Consider the following 12,963-nt stretch of genomic DNA (forward strand, 5'->3'; position numbering starts at 1 on the left):
TCACTCTTGACCCAAAAGATACAGAATCTAAGGATGATGGGAAGGTTTGTTAACTATAGTTTGTTGTTTTGAAATTAACATCTGTAACTACAGGTTAATGTGCCTAGCAATGATATTATTAGTCTACTTCACCAAATTGTTTTTTATTTTTATTTACATGATTTAGAGTGATCAGAAATTCATCACACAATGTTTCTATGAGAGTCTCCCAACTGTTCTGTGTCGACCACCAAGAGAGGTACACCAGTTAGAAGTAGACAAATCTCAAAAACTATTAAGAGGCAAGACATTTATTATACAGACAACCAATTGACAAAAAAACTAAAGACTAAAACGGTTCATATACCCCCAGTTTTAATGACCGATTTACTGAATGCCTGTAAACAGATGGCATTACGGAGCTTTATCCACCACCAATGTCATGTCAATTCATTGTGTGTATGCGGAGAAGTTGGGACATGTTTCTTTTCTCCTCACCACGACACAGTTTTGATGGTTTCTAGGTCCAGACAACCTACGACACATCAATTTACGTAACCTCTTGTTCCTAGGTCATTGGTCGTCGCAAATGAAAAGCTCTCTACTATTTCATTGCAATACATTATAGGCGCATGGTTAAAAATATAGCCCAAGGTGATCTGGGATTATAATATATCCTGGGATGAAGTCTCCAGGTCACCAAGGGCTGTATTTTTTTTTCGTGTCCCAAAAGTCCAGTAAATATTTGTTTTATATTCCATACCACGCAATTCGGCTGTAGGCTAAGCCTAAAAACGCATGACATGGACTTGGTTGGAGTAGGCCTAGGCTAGCTAGTGCCATAGCATGGCACAGTTCGCTGCGAAGAAGCAAGCATCAACAACAGGCCTGCATTTAATAATTCATCACTTCCATATATGCAATAAATTTTCCCAAAGCATAGTTTATTTGTTTCTTTATATTTTAACTGGCTTTAACTTACTAAATCCAGCTAAAGTCCGCTCCATCTACACAAGTTAAACATCGTAGGTTAGGCTGGGGATAGCTAATCATCGCGTCACATGTGTTGATCTGATTGTATTGAAGAAAGATAGAAGAAACATACATGTACAGTTTAGCATGGCAATAGGGAGGTTTCGCAACGCTACGAATACGATAACGAAAACGGATACGTCATACATTTATGAAACTTTTGAGCTGATCCCCATTTCATATTCGTAAAGCGTGTTTGTGTTGACGAATATCATCAGTCATATTCGTAACTACAAAACGAGTATAGTTTTTGATTATTTTCCACATTTTGCATTTGAATCAGAAATGATTCATGATTATAATATAATTATAGATTTATTGAAAGTAATTTACTAAAAGTAATTTACTAAAATAACAAGTCGATTTTGATAAATAGCAGTTTTTAAAGTGCTCACTCGCTTTGATGTTACGCTAGGCCTAGGCAGCCAAGCAACACGTACCTGCTGCGCTTCGAATTTACCGCAGTCACATTTTTTTTCTGGATCGACGGCGCCCTCGATTTTTGCAGGCTTACGAAAACGAATACATGTGCGTGACGTATTCGTTTTCGTTATTGTATTCGTAGCGTTGCGAAACCTCTCTATTAACTATAGACCGGTGATTAACCAATCAAATGCCATATTGAAAGGTGCCGGTATATAATACGTCTTAACAAAAAACTAAAGGCCTGTATTAAATGTCTTTGCAATTGCATCAGTTAGCCAGCTATGTATCCCTTAATAAACAACCATACCAAAATTCTGCAAAATAGTAAAATCAAATTCCTGTTAGTAACATCTACCATTGATCTTTTTGCTTTGGATAACTTTAATTATCAGTAATTATACATGTTAATTTTATTTTGTAGAAGATTTTAAGGATCCCCTGATGGATGTTCAGCTTTTTAGAAGTTCAAGCTTTCAGCGTCCGTATCGTTATTTAAGAGAACTTGATGAGGGTGCTCATTTAGATGAATTTACATTTAAGGGAGATGTGTCCGGAACTCATGCAGAGTGCCTGGTAACACTACTAAGGTAAAAATGTATTAGGCAGTCAGTTTTCAGTAAACTTTTTTTGTGTTTACCAACGTTATAAATATGTCAAAAACCTTTTCTTGCAATTTTTTTTTGTGGTATGGTGGTTTTGGTTTTGACCAGACTAATGGTTTATATTATTATTATTAGAACAGCTTTTGCAATAAATACTAAAAGACTTGTATGCTATATGTACTGAAACATCTCAAACATTTGATTTTAACAAGCTACCTGAACTTAAAGGCCAGGTGCAGGCAAAAAATGTCTATTGATCATACATTCCAATAATTATCGATCTATAGTTTCCCCTATGTTTCATAATTTTTTGGATTTTATTTGTGTTACACGAGCTTGTTAAAAATAAGCACTTTCTTATCAGTGGGGGGATAGTTCAAATTACACAGTAAAATCTCTATTCTTTTGTACACACATTTTGTAAATAGAGAGGCATTTTAAAAAGCTATGAAAACTAAACGGTGTGGTAAAAAATGTTATCAGATGACTAAATATAGGTAATATAACTTGAATTTTACATTTCTGGTATTTTTATTCAACTTCAGATTTTTATTTTCATGCAATAGCAAAAATTATCCACCGTATATCCACCATCTTTTTTCACCTTCTAGGGGGTCACCAGACATCTTATTACATTAGGTTAACTACCTAACTACTAAAAAAAAGTCTTCCTGGTTTTTATGGCAGAATTTTGCCCAATTTTGTATTTGACCATATTAAGGAAAATTCATGTTTTTTCATCTTGATTTCTGTTACAAATATTTGATTTATGTACAATTAACCAGATATTACATTTAAAATTCATGCCTGTACCTGAGCTTTAAGATGATAGTGACTTAAAAACAATTATATCCAAAATCAAGTCAAATATTTTGTTACTGTTTTGTTTATTTTTATAGACATTGCGGCCTTCCTGATCCATCATGGTCTGAGTTATGTCACTTTGCTTGTTTTCTTGACAAACAATTAGAAGCTTGTGAAAACTCTAATTTTTGTGACCCTGACATGCTGGCTGACACTGGACTGGATGGCTTTAAAGCATTTGTTGTCAGATTCATGTTACAGATGTCAAAGGTTACAATTTATTAATTATTTTTCATTTCACGCTTGTTATTTCTCTTTTAATTAAAGTCTTTGGTCTTCAAGGCTAGATCAAATGTTTTTAGTAATTCAATAGAAGTATTATTTATCTCCACCAATGGAGGTTTTTTGGTATAAGAGAGAACTTAGTTGTTGTTTTATATTATCAGGATTTTGCTACTCCATCTCTTCAAATGAGTGATGAGAGTTACCGTGTAGATCTCGGTCAAGAAGCAGATGACAGCCTACAAGCTTTACAGCTTCGCAGACGATGGGAAAGCAGGTAATTATAAACTACCTTTCCCAACTCAAGCTAACCAAAATATAATGTATTTGTACATTTCACACACTGAATTGAACAACTAAACTTTTTTTTTTCTAGCCCACATCCGTACATTTTCTTTAATCAAGACAATCAGACCATGACATTTATGGGGTTTAGTATTGATCGCAACGGGACACTTTTGGATGTGAATGGACAGATACTTCAAACCAATGTGATGACAAAGAATTTGATGCGAGCACTTCAAAATCAAAGAGTTAATCTTTCAGAAGATTTCAATTCATTACCAAGGTGATTTTCATCATATTTTAAAACTTTGAACATTAATGTTTGTTTTGTCTTTTTCAGGACTACACTTTAGCTTACATGTTAATTTCTAATTCATATGGCCAGTAGTAACAAAAGAGGACAGTTTTAACTAGGGACTAGATTAGACACATTTTTAATACAAGATAGTATTAGAGTACTACTAATCAAAAAAAAAAATTTTAAATTTTTATTCAAAAGGGACGAGAAGTTGAAAAAATTGTGCATGGTAATGGGAATCAAGTATGTTAGTAACCCTGACGAAACATATGAGCTGACCACAGATAATGTTAAGAAGATCTTAGCGATACACATGAGATTCAGGTAAACACTTAAAACAAAATAAAAATTGGTTGGTTTTTTAAATAAATCGAGCTGAAAGGCTATTTTAAGTTCAGGCATGCCATTTATGAATTTTGGCTCTTATTTTTCTGTAATTAAAAACCTTTCACCTAAACAAATTTTTTGAAATACAAAGAACCTCTTGTACCATACATTATTAACATAAAAATAACAAATCATTCCTCGATTTCGTATAGGTGTGGTATCCCTGTGATTGTTATGGGAGAAACAGGTTGTGGTAAGACGCGTCTAGTTCGTTTCATGTGTCAATTGCAAGCAGGTGGCATTGTAGTTGATGAAGAGGTCCAAAACATGATTCTTATGAAGGTAACAATTCATATTTATTATCTAATATTATTATGTACTTTTGGGGTCCTCATGAGACAAGCTTACGCTTCTAGTGGGGCCCTAGTTTTAACTGAATAAATGTGAAGCTTGTGTATATGTTTCCTCAACTTTGTTTCATTTTCACAGGTTTCAAAGAATGGCATCCATGTATGTGTCATTTTTAGAGTAACAGTTCTATTATTACTGTATTAAAACAAACAATAAATTAAATTCTATATTATTAAATTACAACACATTACATTTACACAACAAATTTACATTTACAATAATACATAAATAAGACAAATTCTACAGACTTAAAACAATAAAATATTACAAAATTTATATTAAGAGGTATAAATGTTTTCAATGTTTCCATCCTGTGTATAATAATGTATTCCTTTTACAATTTACAATTAGCAAATAATAATAATACAAGTCTCTTTTCAATTTATTAAATTATAAAAAAACCCTATAATCCTTTTTTCTATATTAAGATACATGGAGGCACTTCTTCTAAGTATATTGCTGATCGTGTACGCAAAGCTCAAGAACTTGCTAAAGAAAACAAGTCACGCTATCAAATTGACACAATTCTGTTTTTTGATGAAGCGAATACAACAGAAGCGATTGGAATCATAAAAGAGATCATGTGTGATGGTCGAATGAACGGTCAGAAAATTGACTTCAAAGGCAGTGGTCTGAAGATTGTTGCTGCTTGCAACCCTTACAAAAGGTTTTTAACAAAACTTCTTTTTTGTTTTTGCAAACTTTGAGCCATGCACAGAAGTTTTTGGAATAAAGTTGGAATATAATCACAGAACATTGCACAACTTAGCACAAATTTAGTAATAAATCTATTATTTTTGTTCTATGTTCCACTATTAAAAAAAAAATTAATTTGAATATTATTTTTTCATCATAATCTTCATGTACCTTCTTCTAGTACGATTTCAGTTGCTGTCTTCGCTTCTACGTTGTTGAGCTCCATAACTCTTGATGTCACCATTCATTGATTCTGTAATTTATAATTATTTATAAATGAAAAATGTGTTTTATTTACAAATTTTTAGGCACACAGATAAAATGATTGAAAGATTAGAAGCAGCTGGTCTTGGTTACCACATTAAAACAAGTAAAACAACAGATAGACTAGGTAAGGAATTCAAATAGCCATTGTACAACACACAAGAAACACCAGATTTGACACTGAGCTAATTGCCATTCTTTTTCTATGTATTCAGGTCGCATACCTTTACGTCAACTTGTTTACCGAGTCCAAGCTCTACCTCCGAGCATGCTACCATTGGTTTGGGATTTTGGACAGCTTAACCAGGATGTGGAAAAGATGTACATTAGGCAAATTGTTCAACGCTTTGTAAGTAGTAGTAACTCTTACATTTCATTGAAAATCCAAAATAAAATTGGTAGATTGAAATGTATTTTTAGTACCTTGTATCATTTCCTGTTTAACCGGATATGACATTTTCTATTATAACACAAATTAGTAGATTCTTGTCATATGATTGGAGGATTGTGGGTCACATGATATTAAATAAATGTTCTATTGCACTCTTAATAACATCATCAAAAATGCGATGTCGTTGCGAGTACTGCAATTTCCTTTTGCATGTACCTTTTGTTACAAAGTGGGCAAACACACATGCAGCAAAGACAGGTTGATAACATTCAATCAACTGGTAGTGTGCGCCATCTACAATTATTCTTCCACTTGTCTATGGGTTGTACTGATTACCATAATTGTTGTTATGACAATATAATGCCCCACAGTAATCAACCCACAGAGAATTTTTAAAGAATAAGAGTGTTTAATGAGTTTAATGTGATCAGTTGTATTTAACAAATTTAATATATTAAATTGATGATTTATTTTCAGGATATTGTCAAGCAACAGCAGGTAGTAGAAGTTGTGTGTGAGGTATTATCCGCTGCGCAGACCTTTATGAGGGAACAGAAGGTGTGTTTTAATAAATTTAAGAATCATGTCATGTTAAGCATTTTGTACAATGTTTTTTTCTTCCTTCCTGTTAAAATTGAATAGACATTTTTAATGCCAATATGTCTTAGTACTCTCACTTGCATTTATGAAGGGCTAGTGTTGCCGAAAGCTCTGCTAATTTTTCTGTCTGTTTTTCTTTATCATTTTGATTTACTTTTTTGCTTATTTTATTTTGTATCTCCATTGAGATCCAGCCACTTATACCCACAGCATTGTCATTTTTTTCAGTGATTTGCCTTTGCATTTATATATTAATTAATTTATGTCTTATTTAGAATGAGTGCAGCTTTGTAAGCCTAAGGGATGTTGAGAGAACACTAAATGTGATGATGTGGTTCCTTGACAAGCGAGATTTGCTACGACCATTGATTAACAAAAAGAAGAAAGTTAACATTGAAGCGGAAGATATAGCAAGGGAAGAGGATGAAGATGAATTGGATTATAAATTATATGATGATGTAGAAGATTCTGAGGATGAACATTCTCAATTAGAGAAGCTTCGTCATAAGATTATAATAGAAGATGAATTCGATGATGAATATGAGGATGTAGAAGATTCTGAGAATGAACATTCTCAATTTGAGAAGGTTCGTCATAAGATAATAATCACTTGTTTCTATTAAGAGTTGTGTGAGAGAGGATACTTTTTAAATTTAAACATAGCTTTTTAGGGGTGGGTGGAATTGGGGGTTTCAAATCAAATTAATGGAATGTCAATAGGTAAGGAATTTATTATTATCTGCATTGTATTTGTTTATTGGTGTACAATTTTATTTATCTGTTTTATTTTATCTGAAATATGCTTCAAGCAATAGCCTATGCTAGTTTAATTGTGTCTCATTGTTATTAAAGGATATTGACATTGATGACCTTACATGGGCATTGGTTCTTGCTCTTGGTGTCTGCTACCATGCATGCTTAGACAAAAAGCGAGAGGACTTCAGAAGAACTGTAGCCAACAGCTTTAAGAACCCACTGAATTTACATGGAGGTCATGGAACGATATACAAAGAAATTAACAGGTTAGATATTTATGTATTATTTATTCATCCAGTTTACTATTTCAAACATAAAATAAACCATTTTAAAAATGGAAGTGTGTCATGACAATTTACAGAAAATGTTCCTGAACCAAAAATTATGTATTACTTCGATTCTAATGTTGTTATTATTATTATATTTTGTTGCTTTCAGTTCCAGATGGACAAAAGCCTACATTAAGTTAGAAACATATTTACAGTTTTTAAAAAAATGAACAAAGAAATGAAAACAAAATGTGTTATTAGAGTTAACCACCATAGCTTAATTTGATCAAGTCGGTTTGATTGGTAGTCAGTTAAAGATATATTGTCCCCCTAAAAAAATAATTTTTAAGCATTTTTTTGTTGAATATGCCATTTTAATGTTACATAATATTTATTCACTTTGACCAAAAACTGGATCGAAAAAAAAAAAATGTAATTGAAAAAATGTATTTTAAAGCAAAAAATACCTAACTTTTCTGTCAGACAATGGTTTTTTGTTAAAATTAACCGTTTCTTTTGTCTTTTTATAAGTGAAATAATTATTTTTGTTGATTGTTTTTTTCTACCGAAGTGAATAACTTTATTAAAACTGCAAAATGGCATATTCAAAGTCTGATTTTATTAATCTTTATTCTTCATGTTTTTGGGGAACAATACATCTTTAAGCATTTTTCTCTTTTGTCAGCTGTCAAGACATATTCTTAGATAAAATAGAATTGGGGCCAAACATTGCTCGTAACATGGCACTGAAGGAAAACATCTTCATGATGATTATTTGCATTGAGTTGAAGATCCCGTTATTTTTGGTCGGCAAACCTGGAAGTTCCAAATCCTTGGCCAAGACAATTGTGGCTGATGCCATGCAAGGAGACTCATCAGCATCTGAGCTTTTCAAAGAACTCAAACAGGTATGGTTTTTGTTAATTCTGTCAAAAGCAAGCCATTTTATTTATATGTTTTTTTTTACAATTCTGATTTTATTTTACTCTATTTTATGTCAGGTACACATGATATCGTATCAGTGCAGCCCATTGTCGACACCAGATGGAATTGTGGGAACTTTTCGTCAATGTAGCCGATTCCAGCAAAGCAAAGATCTGAACAAATTTGTGTCAGTTGTCGTTCTTGATGAAGTTGGACTTGCTGAAGACTCTCCAAGGATGCCTTTAAAGGTATATATCCTTTTTATTGACTTTTATGAACATATTAGCTTTTAAAAAAATGGAGAATATTTATCCAAACTTTTGAAGATGGGATGTAAATATTACACTAGATAAACTCACTTATTACATTTATAGTATTCTAATACTCTCTGATTCTTTTCTAGACACTACATCCGTTGCTAGAGTATGGCTCTGATGAAGAAGATAATCCACCAGACTATAAAAAAGTTGCATTCATAGGAATCTCAAACTGGGCCCTTGATCCTGCCAAGATGAATAGAGGCATATTGGTTTCTAGAGGAGTTCCAGACGAAGCTGAACTAATTGAAAGTGCCAAGTAAGTATAAGGCTTCTACACCACTGTAATAAGTTGAAATTAAATTGGTTTAAATTCAGAAGGTTTCTTGTTTATTCTACACATTATTGGATATTCATTCCTCATACATATTTGTTTGTGTTCTTGGCCAATGGCACTTCTCTGCATTGTATTTTGATTATTTATTAGGGGCATATGTGTATTAGATAACATAACTTCGGATAATGTCAGTCAAATCTTAAGACCACTCGCAGAAGGATACCTTATGATCTATCAAGAACAAAGACATGACTTCTTTGGACTTAGAGATTTCTATAGGTAAGTAAATCTGTTTAGCATTTATTAGCATTACCATTATTTTATCAATTCTATTTTAACATTGTCAATAATCATACATAATACATATGTATATATTAAACAAGTTGGTTTAATTGTAAACGTTTTATTGAGTTTCTATTACCTCATTAAATACTATATACTTATCTCACAATTGGTTTGGTTTAACTTTAGTTTAAGTTTATTTTGTTACAGTTTAATTAAGATGGTGAATCAATTCTCTAAGAAATCAGGAGCGCCACCCACTTGGGCTGAAATTGAGCACGCAATTAGACGGAACTTTGGTGGAATGGAAGGAACAGAAGAGTATATCGAAATATTTGGAAAGAAACTTGAAGCATACATAAAAAAAGAGAAGGTGGTTACAATAGATTTGCACTTTTATATTGAGAATTTTTTTATTATTATCTATTCTTAATACTGGGTGACCTCTTTGTTACAAGACTGTTCTCCCAGATTACCCAGTGTACAGGACTATGATATGACCAGCACACAATGAGACGATCCCATCCTCTTTTTCGAATTGTGTACCAAGTTCTTTATCATGCACATAAGCAATGTATATACACAGAACCAACTTCTTTATGACAGTAAAGTATCTTGTCCGGGATCTTGCCTAAAGATACAAGCAGTATGTATGACAGGTCCTATGCCTCTCACATACTAGTCTGATATTCCATATTATATAACACCTTAATAAATTCCTGTCATTTGGTTTAACGATGGTGGGTCACATTATATGCAATAGTACATACTATTTAACAATCATGAACAGCTTGACCGAACATGATCAGTCAACAACAGCCTAGCGCATGTTTTTGCTCACTCACTGTGTAACAAAAAAGAACATGATACAACATTTTTACATCATGTGACCCACAATCGTCCAATCAATTGACAAAAATCTACTTGTGTGTGTGTGTGTGTTATATTACAGTATATTGCTCTATGAAAGGTATATTCAGCACCCGATATTGCCAGATGGTCTCCCATCCAATTTCTAACTGGGCACAACATTACTTAAGAACTGGTGTTTAAACGTGGTAAAGTCACTAACACCTATCTGCTGCTTTATAATTGTAAATATCATTAGAGTACTTTAAAACTTGATGTAAATTTTCATTACTTTCTTATGGCCAAAATAGGGCTATTACCTACTGTGAGATCCATACATTATGAAAATGCAACTTACTGCTTTTAACAGATTATATATTAATATGTAGATTAATCTTTTCTAGAATGCCAATGATCCAGATTGTACTCCATCTGGCCTTATAAAAGCAAGCTTAGATGCTCAAGGTCAGACACAGGCTGGAGGAAATAAAAAAGTTGGACATGGTACTTCAGATGGGTAAGTTAACAAGCCAAAACATCCTCATTTTTTTTTAAATGGTAACTTACTGGTTTCAGTGTTTTCTATGAATATGATTACTTTTTACACATTCTCTAAAAACATGAAATATCTATCTGTTTGTCATTATAGAGACAGCAGATACCTTCTTGTATTAACTGAAAAGTTTGCTGCTCTTCCAATTTTACAACAGCACCTGAATAAGATGAAAGATGCAGTCATTATCTATGGAAGCAGTTTTCCATTTGATCAAGAATACACACAGGTATTTCTCTATTTTTTTGTTATGCTTTTGTATTTACATTTCATTGGTAGGTAGGTTGTCAATGCCAGTGATGGGCTAAAAAGTTGGTGAGTTACTCCTTTAATTTGATTGCTTTGCACTTATTACAGTCTATGCTCCACAAATCTAAAAGTATTATAAAGAAATTTATGTTTCTAAACACTTCAATTTGTAACACATAAGCATTCAGAAACAATTACAGATTGTTCAATAGATAATATTTTGTATAAATGATCATTATAATTATAACAGGTGTGTAGAAACATCAACCGCATTAAACTCTATATGGAGGCAGGAAAGACAGTTGTCCTTTTGAATCTTGAGAACCTCTACGAGAGTTTGTATGACGCCCTCAACCAGTACTATGTTTACTTCGGCGGACAACGATATGTAGATCTTGGACTAGGCACACACCGTGTTAAATGCCGTGTTCATGATTCATTCAGGTAAATAATAAGGTTTTAATTATGCAAATTTACCAGTGCAAGAACTATTATGAAAACCTTGATAGATTTCTATATTATTAATTAATTTGTAATAAAACATGAAAGAAGTTGGGTTGTAGCTTAGTGGTTTAGATGCTCAAACACCAATCCCAAAGTCCTGTGTTCAAATCCTTTCAGATGCCATGATTTTTTTGTCATGACAGAACAACTCCACTCCCAAAGAGCATCTTGTGTATATGTTTATTAGCCACAAGCCTTAACGGATATGTTGCTATCTGGTCTCTCCACGAGACTTTCATATAAAAAAAAGAAGACGCCAATACAAAGGTGGTAAATATCTACAGCTCTATTGGCATTGGGTATAGTACAGTAATATTAACATAAGGTTTTCTACTTGTTTGACTGTTCCTGAGCTTCGTGAACATGTGATGTTGATTCATTGGTCTTATCAAAAATTGAAATATCTTGATAATAAATAAGTTCTGAACACTTTTTCTAGGTTGATAGTAGTAGCTGACAAAGAAGTTGTACGTACACGCTTTCCAATCCCTCTCATCAACCGTCTTGAGAAACACTTTTTGGCGATGACAACAATGTTGAGTGACGAGCAACAGCGAGTTGTCAAAAGACTTGAAGATTGGGTAGAAAGTTTTATTGCTAGCAAACGACAGTTTCATCCTGTAAAGTAAGTTTAAAGTGTTCACCAAACGTTTATTCATGAGCACTCTCCAAATAATGAAAGCTGTCATAAGAGTTTTAAAAATGTTTGCATGCTTGTATAGGAATAAAAAAATAAAAGATGTGTAGTGCGCACAGTAAAGGTAGGCTATGTTGATCTGGAACTGAAAGCAGCTCACTTAACTGAAAGGAACCAGTTAGGCAAGAGCCCTTATGTCAACTTACAAGCAACTAGAAAATAATGTTAAAATACATATTTCATTTCTTCATTAGGTCATCAGAAGATGCTTTTAAGAAAAGTGATGCTTTTGTTGGTTATCATGGTGATACAGTTGCCGCACTTGTTTATCAAACATGGGCATCTTTTGGTACTGCTGAAAAGGTATTTAATGTTATACACATCTCCTTTCTTCCGTTGTCATAATGTTTATGTTAGTTTTTGTTCAGTTCCAAAGTTTCTTTCTTTAATATTAATGTTACTAATCTCAGTTTTTGCAGACTACACAGATTCAAACGACATGCTACAAGCAATGTACGAAAGTGCATTTATTCATCATGCTTTTATCTATGTTTATGATTATAACTTATTGACATTGTAATTGTTCAAATTATTATTAAATTAATTATTTCAAAAGGTCTTTAAAAATGTTCAAACCCAGCTGTTGATGTGTGCTACCCCTGAATCTGTCACCAGATTATCAGATACAAGAATGACAGAAGAAGAGAAAAAGGCATTACAGGATACATACTTTAATGTTCAGAAACATTCATGCCTAGAAGACTATCTTGAGGATCAGCTTAGAAACAATCCTGGTAATGAAGGCATTTTAGCTCAGGTGAGGTATATAGTCCTAACCTAACATTTCTGATTAACTTTATGTATCTATGGCAACCAAGATCAGTATAAAGGATTTTTTTTTTTCCCCGTTTAGATTCTTGAAATGTGCAAAAGAAATCTGAAAAAAATT

General features: G+C 32.8%; 1 protein-coding gene across 1 annotated transcript; it reads left to right on the top strand.

Annotated features, from left to right (window-relative positions):
- Nucleotides 1–8,548: 8,548 nt before the first annotated feature.
- LOC144840851 (E3 ubiquitin-protein ligase rnf213-alpha-like) lies at nt 8,549–12,594 on the top strand. Its single transcript, XM_078696898.1, has 10 exons — nt 8,549–8,594; nt 8,750–8,922; nt 9,091–9,219; nt 9,433–9,595; nt 10,476–10,588; nt 10,721–10,853; nt 11,124–11,317; nt 11,817–12,002; nt 12,269–12,363; nt 12,485–12,594. The coding sequence occupies exons 1-10, from the start codon at nt 8,583–8,585 to the stop codon at nt 12,592–12,594; spliced, it is 1,308 nt and encodes a 435-aa protein (XP_078553024.1). The 5' UTR covers nt 8,549–8,582.
- Nucleotides 12,595–12,963: the final 369 nt, after the last annotated feature.

The sequence above is a fragment of the Antedon bifida genome, chromosome 4, assembly GCF_963402885.1.
Source record: "Antedon bifida chromosome 4, ecAntBifi1.1, whole genome shotgun sequence".
In the NCBI taxonomy this organism is placed as follows: domain Eukaryota; kingdom Metazoa; phylum Echinodermata; class Crinoidea; order Comatulida; family Antedonidae; genus Antedon; species Antedon bifida.

What these genes read in the sequence shown, in the direction of transcription:
- LOC144840851 (XM_078696898.1), top strand. An exon ending in TTGATCAAGAATACACACAG is followed by an intron (nt 10,854 to 11,123) that starts GTATTTCTCTAT and finishes TAATTATAACAG; the next exon opens with GTGTGTAGAAACATCAACCG. An exon ending in CGACAGTTTCATCCTGTAAA is followed by an intron (nt 12,003 to 12,268) that starts GTAAGTTTAAAG and finishes TTTCTTCATTAG; the next exon opens with GTCATCAGAAGATGCTTTTA.